The sequence below is a fragment of the Bos indicus genome, chromosome 4, assembly GCF_029378745.1.
Source record: "Bos indicus isolate NIAB-ARS_2022 breed Sahiwal x Tharparkar chromosome 4, NIAB-ARS_B.indTharparkar_mat_pri_1.0, whole genome shotgun sequence".
NCBI lineage: Eukaryota > Metazoa > Chordata > Mammalia > Artiodactyla > Bovidae > Bos > Bos indicus.
In genome coordinates this window covers 46,929,734-46,956,606 of record NC_091763.1, presented here as the reverse complement: position 1 = coordinate 46,956,606, position 26,873 = coordinate 46,929,734, and the positions used below count along the sequence as shown (strand labels likewise).

Genomic DNA, 26,873 nt, shown 5'->3' with positions numbered 1-26,873 from the left:
GACAGATTTTCTTTTCTTGGACTCCAGAATCACCACAGACAGTGACTGCAGCCATGAAATGAAAAGATGCTTGTTCCTTGGAAGAAAAGCTATGACCAACCTAGACAGCATATTAAAAAGCAGAGACATCACTTCTGTGACAGAGGTCCATATAGTCAAAGCTATGGTTTTTCCAGTAGTCATGAACGGATATGAGAGTTGGAACATAAAGAAGGCTGAGCGCCAAAGACACAACTTAGTGACTGAGCAACAACAAATGAACAAAGAGTCGGTGCCCCAACCCCTGTATTGTTCAAGGGTCAACCGTATGGGAAAAATTAAATTTAGATTGAATTTCTACTGTGTGGGTGCGGTAAAAATATTTGTAGTTTGCTGTCATTAGGACATTAACCTATGAACTAACCACAGTTCAAGAATATGTGATTGTACATGCATTAGGGACAGAAAATTACCCAAAGTACTTAACTGAGATGAATAATATAAGAGGAAGGCAGGATAGAACACTACCAGTCTGCATGAATTACCTATAATGAGCTAACCAGATTCCCACATGTAAACCCAGGGGTTGAAAACAAGTCTACAAGAAAGCTAAACACCAAAGAATTGATGCTTTTGAACTGTGGTGTTGCAGAAGACTCTTGAGAGTCCCCTAGACTGCAAGGAGATCAAACCAGTCCGTCCTAAAGGAGATCAGTCCTGAATATTCATTGGAAGGACTGATGCTGAAGCTGAAACTCCAATACTTTGGCCACCTGATGTGAAGAACTGACTCATTGGAATAGACCCTGATGCTGGGAAAGATTGAAGGCAGGAGGAGAATGGGACGACAGAGAATCAGATGGTTGGATGGTATCACTGACTGCATGGACATGAGTTTAAGCAAGCTCCAGGAGTTGGTGATGGACAGGGAAGCCTGGCATGCTGCAGTCCATGGGGTCGCAAAGAATCGGACACGACTGAGCGACTGAAATGAACTGAAGTGCTGCTATGGAAAACTATATGGGGGTTAGTCAAAAAATTTTAAATTACCATTGTTGTTGTTCAGTCGCTCAGTGGTGTCTGACTCTTTGCGGCCCCATGGCCCCCATGGACATAATTACCATATGACACTGCAATTTCTCTCTGGGTTTATAGCCCCACCAAAGTCCAAGCGCGGCAGCCTGTGCGCTCCTAGAGTGAAAGGACCACAGTGAGCTCCATCCCCCACAGGTTGCGAGGCCAAAAGATGCGAGCGCGATGCCTCCCCAGGTCCAAGAAGCAGCAGCGGGATGACGCGGGTGAAACCGCCTCCCCTGATCGGTTGCTGCTGCTGCTGCTGCTAAGTCGCTTCAGTCGTGTCCGACTCTGTGCGACCCCATAGACGGCAGCCCACCAGGCTCTGCCATCCCTGGAATTCTCCAGGCAAGAACAGTGGAGTGGGTTGCCATTTCCTTCTCCACTGCGTGCAAGTGAAGTCGCTCAGTCGTGTCTGACTCTTAGCGACCCCAAGGACTGCAGCCCACCAGGCTCCTCGGTCCATGGGATTTTCCAGGCAAGAGTGCTGGAGTGTGGGCAGGGCCAAAAGCGAAGCCGGCGGCGGAGGGCAGGCTCCGCCCTCAGGGGAGGGGCCAGCAGGCAGCGGCGCGTCGGTGCGCCGCACGTGTGCGAGCGAGGCGGCTGTGAGTCCGCCTGAGCGCTGCGGGGGCCTCGGCGTAAACCGAGCTCGCTGCCTATGCTGGGCTGCTCTCGTGGTTGGTTCTTCCGAGTGGTCCTTTCCTCCGCCTTACTCCTGCGCCCGGAACAGCGCGCCTGCCTTCTCGTCGCCCGGCCTGCGCCGCGCGCACGCTTTCAGGCCCCGGGTAAGTGTGCGGCCTCCCATCTGCCGCCTGGGCTCCGCGGCCAACCTTCGGCCCGGCGCCCCGGCCCGAAACCCACCCTGGAGGGGCAGCATGGAGTCGGAAGGAGTCCCGGTCGTGTTCTGAGCCCGCGGCGCGTCCACAGCGCCTCCATTACGGGTCGTGCCCGCGGGAGCGCGGCTGCAGCCGGGCTGGTCTTGTGCCTCGGCGTTGCCAGCCCCGCCCCTCCTTGCTCTCCGGGCGGGTCCTAGCGGCCGCCGCGCCCTCTCTCCTCCCAGCGGCGCTGTCAGCGCGTGGATCCCTGTCCCACTCCTCCTCTTCTTTGCCCCCGAGGGTTCCTAAACTCTTCTTCTTCCCGGAAGACACAACCTTCCTTTATCTTGAAGCCCATGACAGCGCTCCCTTGCACCGCTGGGCCCGCCCACTTTCTTTCATCCTCTTATTTATCTCATTACTAACAGCGATCCTACTATGTTCCGGGCAGGCTCTCAGGTGACTGTTTTATAGACGTTTCCCAGTGTAGGAGCAAACCAGAGTTTTTCTCGGTCAAATTTAAATGAGTGGATGCAGCAGGGGGTTGCTGGGCGTGTTGAAACTAATCCGCAAGGTGTCTTTACCGCCAGCCCTCCACCGAGAGATTTAAAAATACACTCATTGCCTGGGTATTAGGGCCTGCCAAGAAATCAGGTTTGGAGAGTTTAGTCTTTCACATATTTAGTTCTGTTGTCACACCACTTTTTTTTTTTTAATTCCGAAAATAAAGGCTAACTACAGATTGGTTTTTGTTTCAAGTCTCTAATCTGTGAATCCGGCATGCCCCGTCTCCTGGGGCTGCCTTGGCAATTGAGGGAACAGTCAAAAATCAGACTACTGTACAGTCATACTGAAAAGGGACTGCTGGATATGCAGTGATTTTGGTCAGTCATTAGGCAGAGTAGCCAACAGTTCGTATGTATTCATTTACAACTCCTTTTGAACTTATATTTTGGTAGAAACTGGTACAGTAGAGTGATTAGTAAAACATGGCTTTTGGCCCCAGATAGGAGAGAGAAATGGAGAAGGAAACGGCAGCCCACTCCAGTGTTCTTGCCTGGAGAATCCCAGGGACGGGGGAGCCTGGTGGGCTGCCGCCTATGGGGTCACACAGAGTCCGACACGACTGAAGCGACTTAGCAGCAGCAGCAGGAGAGAGAAAAGACAGTCCAGCTGGTCCCTTGACCAAGTTTGCTCCTATCTCAGGTCCTTTGTTGGCCCTGTTTCCGCTGCTTTTCGTGTCTAGTTCTTCAAGCCTTTGCTCACAAGTCACCTCCTTAGACTTCACTGAAGAGCACCCCTCTTATTCTCACTGTCCTTACTCTGCTTGATTAGTGGCTTTTACAGATGTGCGTTTCCTGAGATTGTTTTAATTTTTTTCTCTGATATGTAAGCTCAGTGGGGGCAGGAAATTTTCTTTTCCCCAGTGCCTGGACCAGTGCCAGACAAATAAGAGGTGCTCAATAAATATTTGTGAAATAAACAAATCTAACGGATTTCATTACTTCACATATTAGAGTGTAGTGTGTGCCCTGCCGTAATGAGAGGGTTCCTTATTGTGAGAGCTGGAGGGCTTCTTGATGGTTTGCAGAGGAGGAGGAGAGATGCATTTAAAAAGGGTAAGTTGTAGAGGGTTTTGAAGTACAGATGAGGTTGAGATTAATATTGCTGTTTTTCAACGTTCATTTTGCAGGAAATAATGTTAAGGGACTATCAATGTTGCATTAAAATTTTGAAAATGCTAAACTTGATTTTTATTGTGGATTGTAGAGGAAGCTTATTTGTGAATCTAATTTCTTAATGAAAAACTTAAAAACTGTTGAAATTGTAAAATTTCTAATCCCATTTGGTTCATTTGGAGTGTAAAAGAAATAAAATCTATTACTTTAGTGTTTTCCTCTAATGAATTGTGTAGGACTTCGAGTTCGTGTGTACGTAACAGTGGATTTCATTTTCTTCCCAGAAGCATCAAGTTTCTGGTCTCTAATAAAGATTGCTTGACATTTGAGATGCTATCTTACTATTTTGGATAGTGTATTTGTGCAGCTTTATGTTTTTTGAAAATATTTGAAATGTTAATACCATTTTAAAAACTCATAAAGCTAGGCCTTTTACTTCCCACCCCTATCCACCCCCCTTTTTTTCCCCTCCGTTTTTTTAAAGCCAGTCGTTTTTTACAGCTTTGCCATAGAAGACTTGAATATGTATATTTGGATTTTCCTGAATGCAAACTCATTTCCTTAGAGCAGTTGAATGGGGGCAGTCAGGGTTGTTCCGTCATTCTGGTTAAATTCTTCTCAGCCTCTTGGATATTCACATGGTCCTCTCTCATTTAGGAATTATATTTCATTTCAGTCTTCTTGTTTATGTATTTTCTGCTTAAGAAATTGATGCTGATTTTAGTTCTGCCTCTCCTGGTCCAGAAGTTTGCCCAGCTGTTTTAGTAAATATGTTTGTTCTCAGCTTCTAGGCCCACAGACAGAACTTAGCAAAATATATATTAAGTGATTTATAATCACTTGTGCTACATATACCTTAATAATTAATGTCTGTATTAGGGCCATTGGCTAAAACAAATGGAAAATAATTTTGTTTAATGAGCTTGTCTTTGCAATTAAATGTAACAAGAAAAAGAGATCAGGCAAGTGTCCAAAGTATCAAGAAAAAGACTGCCAAAAAATACTAAAGGCCTGTTTATTTGGTGCTCTTGGCAGTGCTTTGAGGGTCTCTTAAAATTGAAATGATGTTTGAAGGAGAAAGCCATGCTTAACCATTAGCCCAGAAAACAAAAGAACCATAAGAAGCTTTGATTTTTTTCCCAGACTCAGCAGCGCAGTTCTGCGGTGGAAAGCATCCATAATAAATATTAATGAGCAACAGTTGAATAACAACAGCTAGAACAGACCTTTGACCAAGTCATCATTTTTCTGCTTTCCAGAGAAAGGAACTGAGACTTCAGAGTGGTGGCTCACTTGGTAAAGGGCACAGCCTAGATCAGACTCCAAGTCATATGCCCAGACTGCCACTCACCAAACAAGAGTTGACACCAGTGCTTGATACTTCAGATCCACCATCTGCTAATATCCTCATTCCAGGGATGTTAGGTGTAACAATCCTGTCCTAAGCCTTCTAGAATTTCATTCACATGGGGAAGATGAGGGGATGGAGTGATACCCGTATTTTGGCTTAGGTGACTGGTAATTTGTTGCTAAGATTCTTTGAGGTAAGAGATGCAATTTAAAAGAAGTGCATTTGTGGTGGGAAAAGATGAGATCACTTTAGGGCATGAATTTGATATTTGATTCCACCTCTTACTAGCTGTGTGAACTAGAGCAAAATACTCTCTGGGCTTCAGTTTTTTAGGGGCTAAAGTGGGAATGATAATGACACATAAGTCACAGGGCTGAAGAGAGGCTTAAATGAGCTCAGAGTGCACACGCTGTCATTGTTTAGCTGTTGTTCCCGTTGCCTTGGACCCTTGAGTGAACAGGGAGTTGGAGATGGGTCTTGGCTGGAAAATGAGACTGAGAAGGAATCAGGACTGGGGAAGGAAGCCGGGGAAGCCAAGTGTAAGCTGTAAGTTGAGCAGGAGGGGAAAAGAGCACCTCGAGATGCAGGAGAACAGCATGGAGTAGAAGCCAGATCTTCCACCTGAACGTAAGCTTCGTGCTGGTTGGGCAGTCTATTTGATTTGCTTGTGTGTCGTCTTGTGTCGTGTATGGTGCCTGGAATAATGCCTGGCACAGAGGTGCACGGTGAGTGTTTGCTGAGGGGATGAAGTACGGGTACGAGGAGTGAGTGAGTGTTAAAATGAGTCTGGACCTCTCTTCAGAGGGCTGCCGTTGTTTGGCAATGGTTATCATAAGGGGTTTTGTGACTGTGCTGGTAGGAGGGGCATTGCCTGAGGACCCCTGTTTTCTTGGTGAATGGCGCACAGGAGTTGGAGGGATGGCAAGACAGCCTGGAGGGTTGTCATGAGAAGTCCACTCACCTGGCCTTGTGTTCTCCGGCCAGGAGCACAGGTGGAGACAGCAGAATTGGTCCTCAGTTGAGGTTTGACAGGGATCTTGCAGCAGGACTAGTGAGCAAGAGTGTTGAGTGTTGGTTAGGAGTTTGCAGTTGTTGAGCTTTGGAGTACTTGAGGAAATGAAGTACTTGAGGTGGTATCTTGGAACTGGAGGTCTTGGTGTGTTTGAAGAACAGGTGATGGGAGAGAGGGAGCAGTAGAGCTAGAAAGAGTGGTGGTTTGATGAGGGTAGAATAATTAGTATATCTTTTTATACCTTGAACTTTTATAATAAAACATTTCAGACATGCACAGTAGAGAGAATGATGTCATGACATCCCCATGTTCCTATTACCCAGTTTCAACAACTATCAACTCATGGCCAGTCTTGTTTTAAATCTGTACCCTACTCCACTTCCATTCACCACTGGTTAATTATTTTGAAACAAAGTCCAGACTTCATATCTTTTCAACCATAAAGATTTCAGTCTGTATCTCTAAAACATAAAGATTCTGTTTTTAAGTGTAACCACAGTGATATTGCTGAAGTTGAAGCACCAATACTTTGACCACCTGATGAGAAGAATTGACTTCTTAGAAAAGACCCTGATGCTGGGAAAGATTGAAGGCAGGAGGAGAAGGGGATGATAGAGGACGAGATGATTGGATGGCATCACCAACTCGATGGACATGAGTTTGAGCAAGCTCCGGGAGTTGGTGATAAACAGGGAAGCCTGGCGTGCTGCAGTCCATGGGGTCGCAAAGAGTCGGACTGAGCGACGGAGTTGAATAGTGATATTGCACCTTAAAAGTTGACCATACTATCTTAATGTCATCAACTGTCCCCACTGTTTCAATATCCCTGATTGTCTCATAAATACATTTTTAACAGTTGGCTTGTTAAACCTGGATTCAAAGAAGGATCCAGGTTTATTCCTCCTTTTCCTGTTGCTATTCATTAGTTGAGGGACTGTCTTGATCCTTGTTGGGTTTTCCACATTCAGACTTCTGCTGATTGCTTCCCTGTGCTGGTGGTGAACGTAACATCTTCTGTCTCTTTATGCCATCTAAACTAGTAGACATAGTTTCAGTCAGTAAGAACTTCATAGACAACAGCATGTCCTTTCAGGGGCCTGCAGCATCTGGGTTGTCTCTTTTTTTGTGATGTTAGTGGCCATTGATGTCATTGCCCAGGGCTAGTATTTCATTAGGGAATTGCTACTTAGTGTGTCTTTGATCTCTGTAGATGGGGAAGAGTTTCAGCACCTGTTTCAGGACTTCTCAAAAATATCTGCTGATGCTTAATATACTTCTCTGGATTCTCTGGCAGGTATTAGAGAGTTAATATCCTCAGAGAGTCTGCACACCTCTTGAAGGAGGACAAGAGACTAGCATTTATTTAGTTCCTACTGTGGCTAGCCACTCTGTTTGTTATCTCATTTCATTTTCACAACAGTCCTGGGAAGCACATATTATTCATGTTTTTCAGCTGAAGAACAGGGGCTAGGAGAGGTTATTGACTCTGACCAGTTAAACAGCTGGAAAGTGGGGCAGGAAAGCCTGGTGTTTGGGTGCCTAATGGGTAGTGCACATGAAGGGAGGTAAAATGGGAAGACGTGGACTTAATAGAGAGGAGGGCATGGGATTTGGGCCTCAAGGTCTTCAGGTGAGTCTTAAAGGACAGGTGGTGGTGGTGGTACTCAGTCATGTTGGACTCTTTGCAGTGCCACGGATTGCAGCACACCAGGCTCTCCCATCCTTCACTGTCTCTTGGAGTTGGTTCAGTTTCATGTCCATCGAATCAGGTGAGACTAGGTTAATCTGAGAATACAGATATGGAGGACCTCCCACTGGAGAGAGTTCTGTGAGCAGTCAGGCTGGGATTGAGACCTGTGGGGGCTGGGCCTGAGTTAGAGGCGTGTGTGGAGGATTGGAAATCAACACAGTGCTGGATGATGGACGGTGCCGAAGCAGAATGGGGAAGAGGAAGTAACTGGTGTTTCTGTCGAGGCTCTTGGCCCTCAGGTTGTTGAGAAAGAGCCTGATGAGTTCTCTGCATTCTGGGTAGGAGGTAGATGTGCTGCTGCTGCTGCTAAGTCGCTTCAGTCGTGTCCGACTCTGTGCGACCCCACAGACGGCAGCCCACTAGGCTCCCCCGTCCCTGGGATTCTCCAGGCAAGAACACTGGAGTGGGTTGCCATTTCCAGCCCTCCCTGAAGAGAGCAGAGTTCAGGACTTGGAAGGGTATCAGGACCTCCTGGTAGATCCTGTCATGCCAGCTGGGAACTTGGGGTGGGGAAGGGGTTGTTTCTTCTAGAGATGTCTGTGTCTCTTTTGGCTAGCAGGCTACTTGAGGGGAGTGAATTGGGACAAATGGGTGGCCCTGATGTCACTGGGTTGTAGGCGATTGAGAACTCGCCTAGCCTATGTGGTCATCTCAAGCTTAATTTCCACTTGGTTGGAGGTCTTGCCATTGTAGATGCCCACCGTGCAGCCCACCACCTCAGGCAGGATGATTGCATCGTGCAAGCGTGTCTTCACACCGGGGGCTTCTTGGTGGGCGGCGCCTCCTTCTTGGCTTCCTGCAGGCGCTTCTGCAGCCATGCTGCTCGCTCTGGAGGCCACGGTTCCAGATCAGCAGCTCACAGGACGTGCTCAGACCCTGGTCGAGGTCCACACCGCCCCTGGGGAGCTGTTGTGGGTTTGGGGGGAAGACTGTGTATGACACAGTGTAATAAGTGACTCAGGGATGTCTGCCAGGTGCCAGCAACATGGCTGGACTGTACATGTGCTGGTCTCCTCCCCATCCCCATGCCCCCGTGACTCTTTCCGGGGTCCCCATGTCAGGAAGAGTTCCCCTACCCTCTCAAGTTCCCAGGACGGAAAACCTGAGTCATCCTATAGTATTTCCTTTTTCCTCCACCCAGTCCTGTCCGCACCACCTCCTAAATGTTCCTGAACCCACCTCCACCTTCTGTTACCCTTGCCTCAGCCTTAGATCAAGCTGATTTCTTTCCTCAGTTGTTGTCTTACCTAATCTCCCAGCCTAACCCCATCTTTCTCTTTGAAAAGATGCCATGAAATATCTCTGACTCATGAATCAGACGGCAGTTTGGTTTTTCAGCTGTAATTCCCTGCATTCAGCCTGGTGTGGCTTCAACCAGCTCCCAGCTTTAACTCCAGGCTCTCTCCTTGTATGTTTTACTCTTTGTGATGCGGGGCCAGCTTGGTGGGCTTCCTCTAGCTCTCCGAGCCTCTGTGCATGCTGCACCACCTTCCTCCCCGCTTTTCCACAGCCTCTCTCTTACTTAGTCCCCAAAGCTTAGCTCAGGTGTTCACTTCTGGTCTTTCATTAGGAAGGGGTCTTCTAGGACACCCTCACCACCAGTGGCCCCATGGTCTTCTCTGTGTGGCCATGTCTCCAACTAAGCCCCGGGCCCAGTCTGCCTCCCTCACCGGTGTACAAGCTCTGAGGGCAGTTTTGGTGAAATAAAATGAGAATGAAATAGCACCACATCACATAAGTCAGTGTTCTCTTTTGCTATACCTTGCTTAGAACACATAAAAAATAAATGCTTTCTTACTTGAATTAAGAGATAATTTTTATAAATTGTACAACTAGTTGCAGTCCACTTCTATTCCTGTGTCTTGGTTTCTTCCGTTTTCTTTTTTTTTTGTCTTTCAAACAAAATTATTTTTATTGACATTTTTCTCTACCTTCCCCGTCATGATCCTTTTTTCCTTTTCCTTTTCTTTCCATTCTTGATTTTTGACAATGAAGCAAGATCAAACTTGGATTCTTAAAATTTAGTTCATCATTATTGCTCTGCTGTAGATGCTTGTATAGATGGGATTCTGGCTAATCAAGAGAACTAGGATGTTCTGCTCATTTATATTCTTTATGTTTACTGAGTTTGTATGTTACTTAAAGCATCTCCCTAAATAATTAATATAGGGCTTCCCAGGTGGCTCAGTGGTAAAGGATCCACCCTGCAATGCGGGAGACATGGGTTTGATCCCAGAGTTGGAAAGGTCCCCTGGAGAAGCAAATGGCAAGCCACTCAGTATTCTTACCTGGGAAATCCCATGGACAGAGGAGCTTGGCGGGCCACAGTCTTTGGGGTCACAAAAGAGTCAGACATGACTTAGCGACTAAATAACAATATAATTAAAATAAGAAAAAGCCTTATCCCTGTTTCACCTAGAGCATCAAATAAAATCAAATTAGACAGGCACTTGCAGTCTTAGATATTAATAAATGTGTGCTCTGAACTGCAAAATATATATGGCTTCCTAGACTTTTGCTCAGTAATTTGTGTACTAGCTTTAAATGATCTGTATTTTTTTAATTGTGGCAAAATACACACAACATCATTCTGACCATTTTTAAGTATATAGTTCAGTAGTGTTAAGTTCATACACATTGTGTAGCCAATATGTAGAGCTTTTTTATCTTGCAAAACTGAAACTCTGTACTTAAACAACTTTTTGTTCTCTTTGCTTTTTTTTTTTAAGTCCATTTTTTACTTTTTGGCTGTGCTGAGTCTTCACTGTGTCGTGTGGGCTTCTCTAGTTGTGTACCCAGGCTCTAAAGTGCTCGGGCTCAGTAGTTGAGGCTCAGGCTTAGTTGTCCTGAGACATGTGGGATTTAGTTCCTGACCAGTGATCGGACCCACATCCTCTGCATTGGAAGGCTCCGGACCAGTAGGAAAATCTCATTCTCCTTGCTTCAAGAAGAAAAAAAAAATGAGTATGTGTTCATGTCAGTAAATATATGCATACACTTTTATCTTAATCAGTTTTTCGAAAAGATAGCAAGATCCATGAAGCAAAAGTTAGATGATACAACTGTGGTATTCAGTGAAAACAAGTCTTCCTGCCGTCCCCAGTCACCTATACACACACCCTCTCCTAGAAGTAACTGCCTTTTCCAGTTTCTTTGAACATTGGTTTTACATATTGTTCAGCTTATGTACCCTAATGTCATTGTTCTTATTTATTTTTTTTTTTTAATGTAAAAGCACTGAGATGAGCATCCTTACAGCTAAAACTTGAAACACTTTAATTAATTTCTTAGGATAATCCCTTAAAGAAGTATTTCTGGGTCAAAAGGCATACATATTTTAAAGGCTTTTGATATCAAATTCCCTGCAGAAGTGCTGTACCATTTTTTCTATGCCACTAAAAGCATATTTGGAAGAATTATTTTAATAATTGATACTTAGGACCTTAGGAACAAAGTTAACTGTGCCTCTGTTTGCTGAAACCCAGTTCTGTATAGAAGTGATTTTTACCACCTACTCTCTTCCTTCTAAAAGGTTCTCTTACATGTTTTCTTGGATACTTGAAAATGGAGATGACAGAAATGACTAGTGTGTCATTGAAACGGGGGTCCGTTGCCATCGAAGATAATGACAGTGTGGCCCCAGCTGAGGAGGCCAAGAGACAGAAGGTCTCAGGATGCTGTCCAACCACAGGTCAAGATGGGCTAGAGAACAGCTCTCTACCTAGCAGCGAAAAGGTGCCTGGGCCTCCCGAAACTGCTGAACAGGGTGAAAAGAACTCTGAGGTTCCCTCAGAGGAAGAGGAGGAGGAAGATGGCCTCTCAGAGGAGGATGAGGAGGAGGAGGAAGCGGAGAGCTTTGCAGACATGATGAAGCATGGGCTCACAGAGCTGGATGTGGGCATCACCAAGTTCGTAAGTTCTCACCAGGGATTCTCAGGAATCTTAAAAGAAAGGTTCGTTTTGTTTTTGTATCAAGTTATTTTTGTTTTATTAATTCTTTTCTTTAAAAAGAAATCAGTCTATTTTTCCATTTTTAGTGTTCTGTCCCCAAGGATTTTTCACACCAGTGGTCGGTCAGGAATAGGAAAGCTGCCCAAATAAGTAAATGAAACCATTTGAATATAAAATGAGTAAAAAATAGCAATTTCCCTGTGGCCTGCTTTGTTAGTATGTGAATGGGTATTTCCTTAAAATATATTACTTTCAATGGTAATTAAATGGTTTCGAGTTTTCCCTTGAATTGGTCTTAAAATCTTAAACTCTTTTACCTGAATGGGCCACATCAACAGGAGAGAGAAGGTAGTCTTTGTAGCCAGGTGGATCTGGGTGTGAATGTAGTTCAGCCACTTCATAGTTACTTAACTTCTTTGAGCCTCAGAATCCTTGTCCGAAAAATGGGTCATAATGCTACCTGGGAATAGTTAATAGGACTTTAAATAATGTATGTAAAGTATTTAGCATAAAGGTAAGCTTCAGGGTGGCTCAAGGTAGATACACTAGCTTCCAATTTAGTTAAATTTGCTGTGTTTCATGATTCACTTTAGAATGAACTATGTAATCATAGGGCAACATTAATAAGCTTTGACCTAGGCATTTTTCTGGAAGAGTATTCTAGAAGCTCAGAAGGTCTTTTCTGTACCTGGTACCAGGCCAAGGTGTGGATTAGACTTCATCACGAAACCAGAAAAAATAACTACATGACTTTGCACTGAGAGTTTTTATTTTTAATACCTGTTTGCACAATAATAAGGCTTACTGTTGACAAACTTTCTCCTAAAATTAATAGGCAGCAAAATAATAATGCTCTGATTTTCTTTTCCTCAGATACTCTGACTTTGTCGTTCATGAAATAGGAAGAGATGGACGAATCAGCCATTTGAGTGACTTGTCTGTCCCAGTAGATGAAGAGGTAGGAACAGCTCTCTAGCAAAAGTCACCTTCTGTATAAAAATAATACTTCCTGGAGATCACAGAAATACAGCCTCAAATTCTGTGTGTGACTCACTGAGAGTTCTCGTGGTTATTTTAAAGGATCCTTCAGAAGATGTATTTACAGTTTTAACAGCTGAAGAAAAGCAGCGTTTAGAAGAGCTCCAGCTTTTTAAAAATAAGGAAACCAGTGTTGCCATTGAGGTAAGTAGTGCAAAAACACGTGAAAAGTTTTTTTTAAGGTTTTCATTGCGTCTTTTTGGGTGGATGTTTAATAAGTGTCTTCTGGAAGAATTACAGTAATTAACAAAAGGATGGACTTGCCCTATTTGATCTAAAAGAGCATTGTGTTAAAAAATGTTTTTTATCAGTGGCAGGTAACAAGTATTCAGATAAACTATGGCCAAAAGAAAAAAAAAAGTTATGTTTTTGCTTAAAATATTTTTTTTACATGACCACAAATCGACAAAAAAAAAAATCTGCTGTTTGGAATTGTAGAGTGACCATTGTATCACATAGTGTCTGCTGCAAAGGACTATCACAGCCTGACAGAGTGTGGTCCTGACAGGGAGGCCATGGCCCAGCTCCAAAGGCCTCCTGGTCTCAAATGAGGCACTGGAAGGGAAGGGAATTGGGGGAAGGAGGTAAGGGAGTGTTGCTTTGCTTATCTTGAAATTACTGTTCATAACAAAAAGAGCTCGGCTACTAAATAGAACAGTAAATGCCTTTTATACAGTTGTTTGTTACGGAAGTTTTCCTCTTCTCAGTTAGTGCTGTCACTGGTGGCTCAGTGGTAAAGAATCTGCTTCCAATGCAGGAGATGTGGGTTCAGTCCTTGGCTTGGGAAGATCCCCTGAAGAAGGAAATGGAAATGGTAACCACTCCAGTATTTTTGCCTGGAGAATTCCATGGACAGAGGAGCCTGGTGGGCTACAGTGCACAAGCTCACAAGGGTTGGACATTACTTAACAACTAAACTACCACCTCCATGATCCTCTCCAGTGAAATTGTGATGCGAGACATGTTTTTAATTTCAAATCTTCAAAAAATGTAAAACAAACAGGCAAATAATTTTGGCAGTATATTTTATTTGCCCTATTTTCAAAATATTTCAGTATATAATCAGTATTTTCAAAATTACTAATGACATGTTTTATTTTCTTTTTTTCCTACCAAGTCTTCAGAATCCTGTGTTACTTTATACCAGTAGCACATCTCATTTCAGACTTGCCATGTTTCAAGTGCACAGTTGCCTTGTATGGCTAGTGGTTACCATGAGGGACACAGCAGCTCTAGGTGATCTCTGTAGCAAAGAAAATACTTTACAAGATTCTAAGAATCTTGTAGCACAAGACTTTTAGAGTTGTAAGTTTGTGTTAAATTCATCTTGCACTATATTTTGATGACTTGCTGGATTTCGGGTTGTCAGAAATTGCCACTTCCATTGCTCCCAGGTAGAAAGAGTTTACTGTAACTTCTCAGAATTTTGGGGGATTCCCTCATGGCTCGGACAGTAAAGAGTCTGCCTGCAATGTGGAAGACTTGAGTTTGATCCCTGGGTTGGGAAAATCCCTGGAGAAGAAAATGGCAACCCACTCCAGTATCCTTGCCTGGAAAATCCCATGAACGGAGGAGCCTGGCAGGCAAAGTCCATAGTCTCGCAGAGAGTTGGACACGACTGAGCGATGTCACTTTTGCTTTTTGCACTTTCAGAATTTATTATTTGCCTCCAACCCTCTTCTCCCCACCAAAATTTCTCAGAAGTATGTACTATTAAAATTTTCAGTTCAGTTCAGTTCAGTCGCTCAGTTGCGTCCGACTCTTTGTGACCCCATGAACTGCAGCACGCCAGGCCTCCCTGTCCATCACCATCTCCCGGAGTTCACTCAGACTCACGTCCATCGAGTCGGTGATGCCATCCAGCCATCTCATCCCCTGTCGGCCCCTTTTCCTCCTGCCCCCAATCCCTCCCAGCATCAGGGTCTTTTCCAATGAGTCAACTCTTCGCATGAGGTGGCCAAAGTACTGGAGTTTCAGCTTTAGTATCATTCCTTCCAAAGAACACCCAGGGCTGATCTCCTTTAGAATGGACTGGTTGGATCTCCCTGCAGTCCAAGGGACTCTCAAGAGTCTTCTCCAACACCACAGTTCAAAAGTATCAATTCTTCGGCGCTCAGCTTTCCTCACAGTCCAAGTCTCACATCCGTACATGACTACTGGAAAAACCATAGCCCTTAATGACTGAATTTACTCATAGACAAAATAGTCAACAATGCCAAGAAGAAAATTCCCAAGAATTGGTTTTGAGAGCACTCTAGGAGGATAGTCCAGGCAATGCAGTGATATATTATCTCTATAATATGCTTTTTCCTACAGAGATGGCAAGATTTACTATCACGTTAAAAATTATAGTTATGCCATCTACTGAAAGATTTTACCTTAAAGAGCATGAACCTTGGGTAGGTGTCCTCATCTATAAAATAGAAGGATAAACTTTCTGAATTTTTGAGGTCTGAATATGTATTCACTTATACATACAAACTATGGTTCTGTCTCATTGCTTTCAGTGAATTCTAGGTCTAGACTCAGGTTTTTTTTGGCTGTACCACTCAACTTGCAAGATCTTAGTTCCCCCATTAGGCACCGAACCTACAGAGTCCTAACCACTGGAGCACCAGGGATTTCCCCTAGACTCACTTTTCAAAATGAAAAATGTCTTATCTATATTATAATGTATTTTTCTTTTACATACATATTCATTTATATTTTTTATTTTGCTAGAATATTCTTAGGTTTAGCTAGTAGTAGTTATATTACATCTTATTAGCTTGCAAGTTACAGTCCATCAGTGGGTCATGAAATTAGTGTACTGTATCTTAACCAACATTATTTTTTTTTAATTGCAGTGTTGTATTATTTTCTGGTGTACAGCAAAGTGATTCAGTTTATATATATATATTTTTTTTTTTTTCTTTTTTCATTATGTTTGTTTGTTTCTGTGTGTGTTTAGCCTCACTGTGGCCTGTGGGATCTTAGTTTCCCCATCCAGGGATTGAACCCATGCCTACTGCAGTGGGAGCACGGAGTCCTCAGCACTGGGTGCCAGGAAATTCCCTCCATTAGGGTTTATTATGAGATACTGAATATGTTAGTTCCCTGTACTACACAGTAGGACCTTGTTTTTTCTGTTTTTGTATATAGTAGTTTCAAACTCCTCTCCCACCCTCTTTCTCCTTTGGTTACCTTTGGTTTGTTCTCTGTCAGTATGTTTCTGTTTTGTAAGTAAGTTCATTTGTATCATATTTTAGACTCCACATATAAGGTATATCATATTTTATTTGTCTTTCTCTTTCTGACTGACTTCGTTTAGTGTACGTATCTCTAGGTCCATCCATGTTGCTGCAGATGGCGTTATTTCATTGTTTATGGCTGAGTAGTGTTCCATTGTATAAATACCTCATCTTCATCCATTCATCTGTCAATAGATACTTAGATTGTTTTCATGTCTTGGCTGTTATAAATAGTGCTGCCATGAACATGTATCTTTTCAAATTATACTTTTGTCCAAATATATGTCCAGGAGTGGGATGGCTGGTTCATATGGTAATTCTATTTTTAGTTTCTAGAGGAACCTTCAGATTATTTTCCATAGTGCCTGCACCATTTACATTCCCACCAACCGTTTAAAAGTGTTTCCTTTTCTCCATCCCCTTTGCAGCATTTATTTGTATACTTTTTAATGATGACTGTTCCGATTGGTGTGAGGTGGTACCTCATTGTAGTTTTGATTTGCATTTCTCTAATAATTAGCAGTGTTGAGCATCTTTTCACATGTCTGTTGGCCACCTATATTATCTTCTTTGGAGAAATAGCCATTTGGATCTTCTGCCCAATTTTTGATTGGGTTTTTTGTTTGTTTTTATATTGAGCTATATGAGCTGTTTCTATTTTGGAAGTGAATCTGTTGTCAGTCACATCATTTGCAAATGTTTTCTGCCAGTTGGTAGATTGTCATTTTTGTCTATGGTTTTCTTTGCTGTTCAAAAGCTTGTAAGTTTGATTAGGTTCCGTTTGTTTAGTTTTGCTTTTGTTTGTATTCTGTACCCACTTTGGTAAGAGTTTGTATCATGAATGGATGTTAAATTTTATCAAATACTTCTTATGCATCTACTGAGATGATCATATGGTTTTGTCTTTTGTTGATGTGATGTGTCACATTAATTTTTTTTTTTTTTTTTTGGCATGTGGGATCTTAGTTTCCCTACAAGAGATCAAACCTGTGCCCCCTGCAGTGGAAGCACAGAGTTTTAACCACTGGACTGCCAGGGAAAGTCCCTCACATTGATTGATTTGCATGTGTTGAGCCATCCTTGTGACCCTGGGGTGAATCCAACTGGATTATAGTGTATAATCTTTTTTATGTGTTGTTAGATTCGGTTTGCTAATATTTTGTTAAATTTTTTTACATCAAAGATAATATTTTTCTTTATAGTGAGTGTCTTTGTCTGGTTTTGGTATGGGATGATGGCTTCTTAAAATGACTTTGGGACTGTTCCCTCCTCTTAAGAGTTTGAGAAGGATCAGTATAAGTTTCTCTTTGTATGCTTGATGGAATTCCCCAGTGAAACCATCTGGTCTTGGACCTTTGTTTGCAGGGAGTATTTTTTATTACAGATTCTGTTTCATTTCTAGTGCTCCATCTGTTCAAATTATGTTTCTTCCTGATTCAGTTTTGGTGGGCTGTATGTTCTTGAAACTCGTCCATTTCTTCTAGATTGGCGAAGAAACTTTATTGGTGTGTAGTTGTTCACAGTATTCTCTTATGGTTTTCTGTATTTCTGTGTTATTGGCTGTTATTTCTCCTCTTTCATTTCTTTCTTTGTTTATTTGGAATGCCTGGCCAGAGATTTGTCGATTTTTGTTTACCTCTTCAAAGAAACTGCTCTTGCTAACCAACATTTTTCTAACATAATGAAATGAAATAGGAAATAACAGTGCATTGCACATTATAAGGGTTAAGTACTGTTCTGTACATTTTTAAAAGATTTTTAATAAGGTGCATATGCATATTAATATATTGGAGAAGGAAATGGCAACACACTCCAGTATTCTTGCCTGGAGAATCCCATGGACAGAGGAGCCTAGCAGGCTACAGTCCATGGGGTCGCAAGAGTTAGACACGACTTAGCAACTAACCCATCACATATTAATATATATTGCTGGATACTGAATCCAGGTATGAAATGTATTTCTCAGTGTAAGATACATTCAGAAATTGAAAAACAGTTGTATAACTAGTTAGTTTACATTTTCTTGATGTAGATTTTTCTCTTTTAGTAACAAATATACTGGACTGTCATTATAAAGTTTCTCAGTATAGGGCAGGGTTCATTAAACGCAGGAGTATATTAGATTGCATTATTCAGGGAATCGAGTTTCTGATATCCCCAAACACACAGCTCACCTGCTTTTCCATCTGTGAGCCCTGAGGTGTTCTTTGTTTAGCTGAGTCCCTGAAAGGGAGCATCTGTGATGGGTGGCTATGGAATTGGATGGCCTGGAATTCACATCTGGCTCTGCTCCCCTCCAAATATATAATCTTAACTTCTCTCAGCCTCACTTTCCTCGTCTCTAAATAAATGTGCTGGTGGCTTGATAGGGGACTAACTGATGGGGATTGAATAAGACAGTGATTGTAAAATGATTGGTAATAGTACCTGGCAGCTGGACAAACTCAGTAAATGGGTTCTTATGATTTGCAATTTGTAAAGGTCTAAAAGATTTCTGATATGAAAGGCACCTAAATATCCTTCAACAGATGAATGGGTAACTAAGATGTGGTACATATATATGCTGGGATCCTACTTAGCCATAAAAAAGAATGAAATAATATGCAACATGGAGGGAACTACTAAGGGGAGTAAGACAGAGAAAGATAAATACTATGTGATACCACTTATATGTAGAGTCTAAAATATGATACAAGTGAACTATTTGTGAAACAGAAACAGACTCACAGATAGAACAAATTTAAGGTTACCAAAGGAGAAAGGGGTGAGGGACTAATAAATTAGGAATTTGGGATTAACTGATACAAACTAGTATGTGTATAGTAAACAGTAAGGACCTACCATATACCACGGGAGCTATCTATATTTAATATCTTGTAATTATGTATGTATAGTTGAATCACTTTCCTCTACACCTGAAACATTGTAAATCAACTATACTTCAATAAAAAAATAATTAAAGAAAAAAAAGTTCTGAAATTGTACCCTTCTACTTTGGTTACTTTATATCATTATTAAGATAAGTAGTGTTTTTACTAATTCTTTAGTATTATTTCCTTTATTTAATGTTTGTTAAATTAGTATCATTATCTGTGTTTTTAATAGGTCATTGAGGACACCAAAGAGAAAAGAACCATCATCCATCAGGCAATTAAATCTCTGTTTCCAGGATTAGAGACAAAAACAGAAGACAGAGAAGGGAAGAAATATATAGTAGCCTATCATGCAGCTGGAAAAAAGGCTCTGGCAAGTAAGTGGGCTTGTGACCTGGCGTTTCTTCTGCCTCCTCATTCTCCCTGCCTGTTCACACTCAAGGGTCGTTTTGCAGTTGTTCCGAGATGGATATTGACCGTATCATTCCTTCAAAGAAGGTGAACAGTCTTTCAGATGCTAAAACAGTCCTGCATCTGAAATCACGGTTACACAGTCACGTGTCTGGTAAACGGGGCAGTAGGTCTTACATGTGAGTACGGATTTGCAGTAATGACAGTGGTGCCAGAGAGAGTCTTACATAATTTAATACGTTCCCTAAAGAGCAGAGCAGGCCGAGCTGTAAGCCAAGAAGAAGACAGAAGAATATCGCTCATTCTGTCCTCTTAATGGAGGTAAGAAAGCTTTCAGGTGAACAGAAACTGCTTGTCACCTCTCCCAGTGGCATATTCTGCAAAGTCCCTATATTGACAGTGCCGCTGCTTTCCAATTGTGAGTACCTTGTTGACTACACATAAAAAACATGGAATATATTAAAAAAAAAAAATGGAATATATAGAAAACCACCCCTTCACCCAAGCCCATATTTCACTGAGTAGCATTTATTTGAAGTGGGTGTGTTGTCAGTGAACCCTGTTTATTTATGTTCTATGTTCTACAGCCACGAAAATAACTATTTGCGTATAACCTTAAGAAATATTGGATGATAATTTTTCTTCTTTTATCTGTCAGATCAGTAGATAAAATTTTTATGAAAATTACAAAAGGGAAAATTCCTCACCTCCTCCGCGACCGTTGATGACGCCTGTTAGTGAAGAGTTACTTCTAGGTATATTTGTTGGAGTAAAACTCCACAATTGTTATATAACAGAAGATTGTCCAAACCATCAGTGCTTTGTCAGTATTCTCTTGGGATAGCCCTGTGAGTGGATGAAGCCTTAATTGTCTATAACTGTGGTTCTAGTGAAAGGAGAGGATGTGAGAAAAATGGGAGCAGAAATAAGATTTAGCTGTGCCTGAGAAAACCATGTCATCAAGTCAGTAGATCTGGATAGTGATATAGAAGTGAGAATCCTTGAGCAGTGGGGAGGAGAAAGTGGAGGTTGGAGGTCGCTTCACAGCAGATAACCAGAAAGGGCAGGGAGAGGATGTGTTCTGGGACTGCTTGAGGGCATGAGTTGTTAATCACTTCTCAGTTCAGAGGCTCATGGCTTGAGTGCTCTATGTTTCTTTGATGTCTGAGTGACAGTATAGCATATCACCTTGAAAGCTGTTCTGCAGCCAGGGTTGTCTAGGAGGATTAAGCCCAGTGAGGAGCGACGTGAGTGACTGTTTTTTCCATTCTCCCACTTATCTAGCAGTGGAGGAGAGGTGAATTCCTGCATAGATGATTTGCTGCATTCACTTTTAATTCTCTCAGGAACCCGGGTTGAGAAGGGCTGCTGTGGAGAAGTTCCTTGGAGAGAAGAGGCAGTCCTCATCGGTCAGCCACCTTTTTGCAAAGGCAGGAGGAAGAGGCAGGGTCTTGTTCTGACAACTGTGGTCCTGAGGAAGCAGATTGGAAAAGGCGAAGCCTGTGTTTCTCAGACTGGTTGCTTCTTGGAAATGGTTGCTCCTCCTTGGAGGCAGCCAAGTTTTGTGATCTTGGTATTTGCAGGCCACACTTGAGGCCAGCAGTTTGCCCCTCAAGTGAGTGGTGCCGGATCCCTGGTGTTCTGTGTTTATCCACCTTTTCTGTGCTTAGGCCACACCACGCCTTCCTTTTTTTCCCCCTCAAATAAAAAATTTCCTTAAGGTTTACCAAGTGAGGTACTGAGCTGTGTGACATGAACCACCCCTTTCCCATCTCACATCTTCAATAAAATATTAATTTCTCACTATGAAAAAGAAGCATGAAGCAGGTCCAGTTGAATCAGTGTGTGGACGAAAATTGGGCCCTTTTGGGCTTGAGGGGCTGTGGCATTTATTCAGAGATGGACTAGAGGCCTGCTCTCTGCATGTTCTCTACCACCTCCTCAGAGGCCCGACTGGCACTGGAGAGCCCGTGAGCATCTCCAGGTCTGGCCCGCACCTGCGAGCTGGGGGCCACTTCAAGTAGGCAACGCTGGGAACATAGGGAGAGCTGGTGTCTGGAGACGGCAGTTCTTGCCTGTACAGACAGAACCCAGAAACAGTGACAGCTCGTCCTCCTAGGGCACCTCGCCTGGCATTTGAACAGATTAGCTTTTAAAGCCTCATTGCAAAGCTAAGTTGGAATGTTTTGAGCTCCCTTACTACCAAACCCTGACGTAAGTTGTTATTGGTGGGTCATGCACCATGTAGCAGGTTTGCAACATTCTTAACCTCAGATAAGCCACACAGCCTAAAATACAGGCGTGATAGATTCTAAATCATGGTGGCCAAACACAAATTATTGATACCAGGTCTTTTAACCCTAATGTTATTTGGTGTGTTAATCCAATCTGATAGGGCACATCGATTTATCTACCAAAGTGTACTTATGGTATTTTTCTGAAAATACTGTATAATTATCATACACTATGTACTCAGGTAAATTAACTTATATTTTGAAATAAATAGTGTACATCTCCAAAAAACTTTTTAAAGACTCAAGTTTAAAAAAAATTTTTTTTTCGCCATGTACTATCTAGAGATAATCCATTCTATGTGAAATTAATGGTTTCCAGGGGCATACCTTGGAGAAGGCAATGGCACCCCACTCCAGTACTCTTGCCTGGAAAATCCCATGGATGGAGGAGCCTGGTAGGCTGCAGACCATGGGGTCGTGAAGAGTCGGACATGACTGACCGACTTCACTTTCACTTTTCCCTTTCATGCATTGGAGAAGGAAATGGCAACCCACTCCAGTGTTCTTGCCTGGAGAATCCCAGGGACAGGGGAGCCTGGTGGGCCGCCGTCTATGGGGTCGCACAGAGTCGGACACGACTGAAGCGACTTAGCAGCAGCAGCAGCAGCAGCAGGGGCATACCTGTATCTAGGAGTCTGCAGAGACTAAGGAGGAAGAGCCAGACAGATAAAAAGTTTGTTTCCTGGGAGAGATTGCTGTTACGGAATCCATAGGAAGGGGGGATTTCAGTGATGGAGTGATTAGCCATGGAAAAGATTACAGACAAGTCCAGCAAGATAAGAACTCTGAAACACATCCACCGATTTTTAGGATCTTGGGGATCATTGGCATCTTTGCCAGAGCAGTTTTATTGGACACCAGTTCACACAGTAGGTTAGGATGGAAGATAATAAATCCGCCATAAAGATAAGGACAAAGAAAAGGAACATGCTTAAGGAGAGGGAGACGTAGGTTTGACTAAAATGCAAGAGCCAGCCCTGAGCATATTGATATATTGAAGGGGAAGAGCCGATGGAGAGGGAGCTGGGTGATGGTGGCTGGAGCAGGACCCCAGAGGAAGCTGCAGGGTGGGTGTGCAGGGGTGCAGCAGGGTAAATTGTCTTGAATGAGAAGGAAAGAATGTTCTGCATGCTACCCATCCTGTCGTCTTTCTTGAGCTACAAACGTTTTTCCTTCTTTATTCGTGTGGATCTCTGCTCAATACAGGAATCTTCCTGAATGTAGTTTTCTTTTTTTATCTGGATTCTGTTTCTCCTCTCCCTGGGGCTGCAGTATCAGACCATCAGAAGGTTGCTTCCTAGCCTGAGAATTCGTTGCTTTTGCATTTTAAGTCAGCGTGTCTCAAAAATGTGTGAAAGTTATTTTAAATTCACTTAAATTGCTACCTAGCATTCCAAGGATTTGGAGTTTTATAAAGTCAAACAAATCGCCCAAAGGAAATTGAGACTCACTGATTTTCCATTACTCAAAACATTTCCAGTTAATAAATACATATGCTTATTAACAGTTTGTGTACTGAGTGCACTTAGAAAAAGAATCCTTGTATGTTATTTACCGAGGAGATAATTGAATGCATGCTCACTGCTTGGATTTGCTAATAAGATGCATGTTTGTGAGCCAAACTCATATCGGTTGTCATGGTTTCTCGTAAGGTGTAATAGCACTTAGTGTTTTAGTCTTGTGGTTTCATTTGTTTCTTGTCACTAGATATACCAAATAGGTAGTTAGAAGAAAATGGAGCTTACACTTCATCAGCTTTTATCACAAAATTTTTTTAAAGTTTTTATTATGGACATTTTCAAACATGCAGACAAGTAAAGGAACTAGTATATTGAACCTCTGTACCATCAGCCATCTTCAGTATTATTAACATTTTGTTGTTGAATCTGTTCCTCCCACTTTTTTTCCCTTCTTGAGATGTTTTTAAAGAAAATCCTATGTAGTACTTCATTTCACATGTAACTACTTCAGCATATATCTGATAGAAAAGGACTAAAGCCCTAAACCATTATCACCTCCTGACAAAATCAATAATAATTTCTTAATATCTCATACCCAGTGCATGTTCAGTTTTCCCCTCATTGTTTCAGAAATGCCTTTTGCATACAGAGGACTCGTTTAAATCATGATACAGACAAGGTCAGAACATTGCATTCGACGAATGTCTCTTCAACTTCTTTTTATCTATTGGTTTGAAAAGGGTTTTCCATAATTTTTGTATTTTTTTTAAATAATAAAATCAGTGCAGGAAATTCATGAACACAGAAAAGCACAATACAAAACAGTCATCACGTGCAGCCTCAACAACCAAAAGATAATTACGAATAGTGTTCTGGTACACGTCCTCCCATTTTTAAGAAAACAAATTTCTGGATGGGGAGGCATTTTGCCTCTAGTCTCACACCTTTTGCTGTGTCTCGTGGGCACAGACAGTGCAGCTTTGAGGATCAATGAACAGGCCACTGTGAGGGCATAGACAGGGAGGCTTGAACCTGTCGGTGAGTTTTCTGCTTGTTCACTGTTTGCCTCTGCGACATTCCATTGTTAATGTCTAAATCGCTGTCAACCCACCACATAACCACCAGATGCTGTAGGAGTTCCTCGGTAGCAACTTCCCATGTGATCATTTGCATGTTCACTTCTAAAGCACTTTAATGTTATTATAAATTAAATACTGCTCTCTTGTGCTCTTTATGCTGTGCATTTGGACAGAGGTCAGAACTGCAGCAGGTAAGAGCGGTTGGCGTTTCATGTAGGGAAAATGAAACGCCAATGAATTTTGTCACAAGTACTAAGCATAGACAACTTTGCTTAAATGGAGGGAGCTGGAAGGAAAACCAAAAATAGTATCCCTGTTCACAATTTCCTGAGGATGAGCTGTAAGGAATTCACACCAAGAACCAAAGTAATACTTGCAGTGCTTTTTCTGTAATACTTTAAGCATACATGCTGTGGCAGTTTTCCAAATGGCTTAAGTGGTCAGGTTGTTCTTTACATTGTAGCTTATATAACTAACCTGTCAAGCAATGCTTTTTGCCTTGGCAAAGGCAGGTATATAAGTAACTTTAGTACCAGGAGTTTCTTGTGTCTCTAAAGATGAAGAATTCATGAGTTCATGCTAAAGGGTTATTTTAGGCACAAAGAAAAAGGAACATTTCTAAAAGACAAAGACTTTTCTAGGGATTGTGTGAAATATTTTTTCACAGTCTGTTTCTTTCAACGAGTTAGAGAAATGAAGTGAGTTAGATGCATTGTCAATAGCAGCTGCATCTGTGTGTCACATGAGACTCATGGACATTCTTGTACAACATCTGGGAAGTGCAGTTGTGGCTTACACATTTTTCCCAAAGTGTTGATTTTTCAGAACACCTTTCAGCAATGAAGTCTAAATCTTGATGTTGTTTGAATAGATGTTTCTAGTGGTATAATTTAAATGTTTAAAAGAACAGCTGTAAAGTCAGATTCTCCAAAGTCTTGAAATGTTTGTCAGTTTCTAAAAAGTTGAGCAGTTGAAGTAGCAATGGCTCAGATTTTTAAAGTCTCCTCTTGCCCGAAGATTGACAGTTAGGTATTGAATGCCAGCTTCTCTCTCTGTCTGGAGACCTTTGTAAATGACCTAGTGTTACCTAAACTTCTGTGACAGAAGTGGCCTTTGGAAAGTCTCACCGTGTCACCAAGCCAGCTTGTTGCAGGAACACCTAACTGGCGAGACAAGGCAAGGTTTGTGGGTTCCTCCATGACTGCTGGTGCCCCCCTGGCCTGCTTACATTCTGGAGAGCCTGTTGATCCCCTTTCAGATACCTATTTATCAACTAAACCAGGGGATGGTTGGACTCCTCTGTGTTTCTGTATGTGAAGATTGTTCATTAGGTTTAATGACTTGTCATATGACCTGTACTTCTCGCTTTTGATTTCAAATAGAGACAGATAAGTATGCAATCAGATAATTTAATAATGCCTGTGGTCCACACAGCTATAACCATCTAACCTGTGTTTCTTGTCAGTCTGGATCTGATTTCTCGCTCAAGGATTCTCTAGCAAAAATGATCTTGTAGAGTTTCATGAGGAAAAATTCAGCTAACGTTTATTATGGTGTACATAACATTTAACTTTTTTTTTTAAGATCCAAGGAAACATTCTTGGCCAAAATCTAGGGGAAGTTACTGTCACTTTGTACTGTACAAAGAAAACAAAGACACCATGGATGCTATTAATCTGTTGTCCAAATATTTAAGGTTAGTATCTTGTTCTTGTGCCTATGCAAAATCAAAACACAGAAACATCTTTTTCTTTCCATGCTGATGAAAAGGGAATGGGAAAATAGGCACACAGGTAGCAAACGTACCTCCCAGTTACAGTCTTTTTTATTGTTGTGGCTGTGCCTTGTGGCTTGTGGGATCCTAGTTCCCCGACCAGGGATTGAAACTGGGACACAGCAGTGAAAGTCCTGAGTCCTAACCACTGGACTGCCAGGGAATTCCCAGTTTTAGTTTTTGTAGACAATAGTTGAATTAATTTCTTTTAACCTCCTTGCATATGGTCAGTGATTCAAAAATGACAATTCTCTAACTAAATGGTTACATATAGTAGAGAGTTACTAGTCCATCCAGCTACAGTAAAAATTAATCGGACTTCCCTGCTGATCCAGTGGTTAAGAATCCGCCTGCCAGTGTAGGGGTCACAGGTTTGATCCCTGGTCCGGGAAGATCCCACATACCACAGAGCAACTAAGCCCCTGCACCTCAACCTCAACTGTTGAGCCTGTGCTCTAGAGCTCAGGACCTGCAACTGCTGAGCCCGAGTGCTGCAGCTGCGGAAGCCCACATGCCCTAGAGCCCGTGCTCTGCAGTAAGAGAAGCCACCAGTCAGAAGCCTGCACACCACAGCTAGAAAGTAGCCCCTGCTCGCAGCAACTAGAGAAAGCCCACTTGCAGCAGTGAAGACTCAGCACAGCCAAAAACAAATATTTAGGGGAAAAAAAAAGAAAAATTAACTGTCTCCCCTGAAAACTCATACTTTGATGTGGTTGCAGAAGTCTGCTGCTAAATCTGAGTTCTGAACTCCTAGAAATCAACTGGACTGGAAACCTGAGACCAGTCAGATTTTCTCATAGGAATGCAATTGTAATAGAATTTGGGTCTCTAAGGATGGGCCAGGTTGCTGTTTTATTTTCAGAAATGGATTCAGGTACCAGAGCAAATCTGTACACAGTGGAAATGTACTTTCTGATATGTGTTTAACCTGGTTTAAACATAGTACATACTGTGATAGTTTGCTCTGACAGCCTTAACAAGATGCTGTGAAGCGAGTGGCTACAGTAACAGCCCTTCGTTTTCCTGGTTGTGGGGGCGGGAAGCCCCCAGCTGCGGGCGCTGGCAGATTCGGTTGTTGGCTGAGGCCTTTGCCTGTTGCAGGT

At 42.4% G+C, this 26,873-nt stretch overlaps 1 protein-coding gene across 2 annotated transcripts in view; it reads left to right on the top strand.

Moving 5' to 3' along the window:
• Window positions 1-1,606: 1,606 nt before the first annotated feature.
• The window catches only part of PUS7 (pseudouridine synthase 7), a 53,668-nt gene continuing 28,401 nt past the window's right edge, over window positions 1,607-26,873 (top strand). The window contains exons 1-7 of one of the 2 annotated variants that reach the window (XM_070787719.1): window positions 1,607-1,838; window positions 11,193-11,613; window positions 12,485-12,569; window positions 12,692-12,793; window positions 18,985-19,129; window positions 24,170-24,187; window positions 25,581-25,692. In XM_070787719.1, coding sequence (XP_070643820.1) covers window positions 1,712-1,838; window positions 11,193-11,613; window positions 12,485-12,569; window positions 12,692-12,793; window positions 18,985-19,129; window positions 24,170-24,187; window positions 25,581-25,692 — 1,010 coding nt within the window. In that variant the 5' untranslated portion in view covers window positions 1,607-1,711. The remainder of the gene's footprint in view (window positions 1,839-11,192; window positions 11,614-12,484; window positions 12,570-12,691; window positions 12,794-18,984; window positions 19,130-24,169; window positions 24,188-25,580; window positions 25,693-26,873) is intronic. The other variant, XM_019958655.2, reaches the window with a different exon arrangement.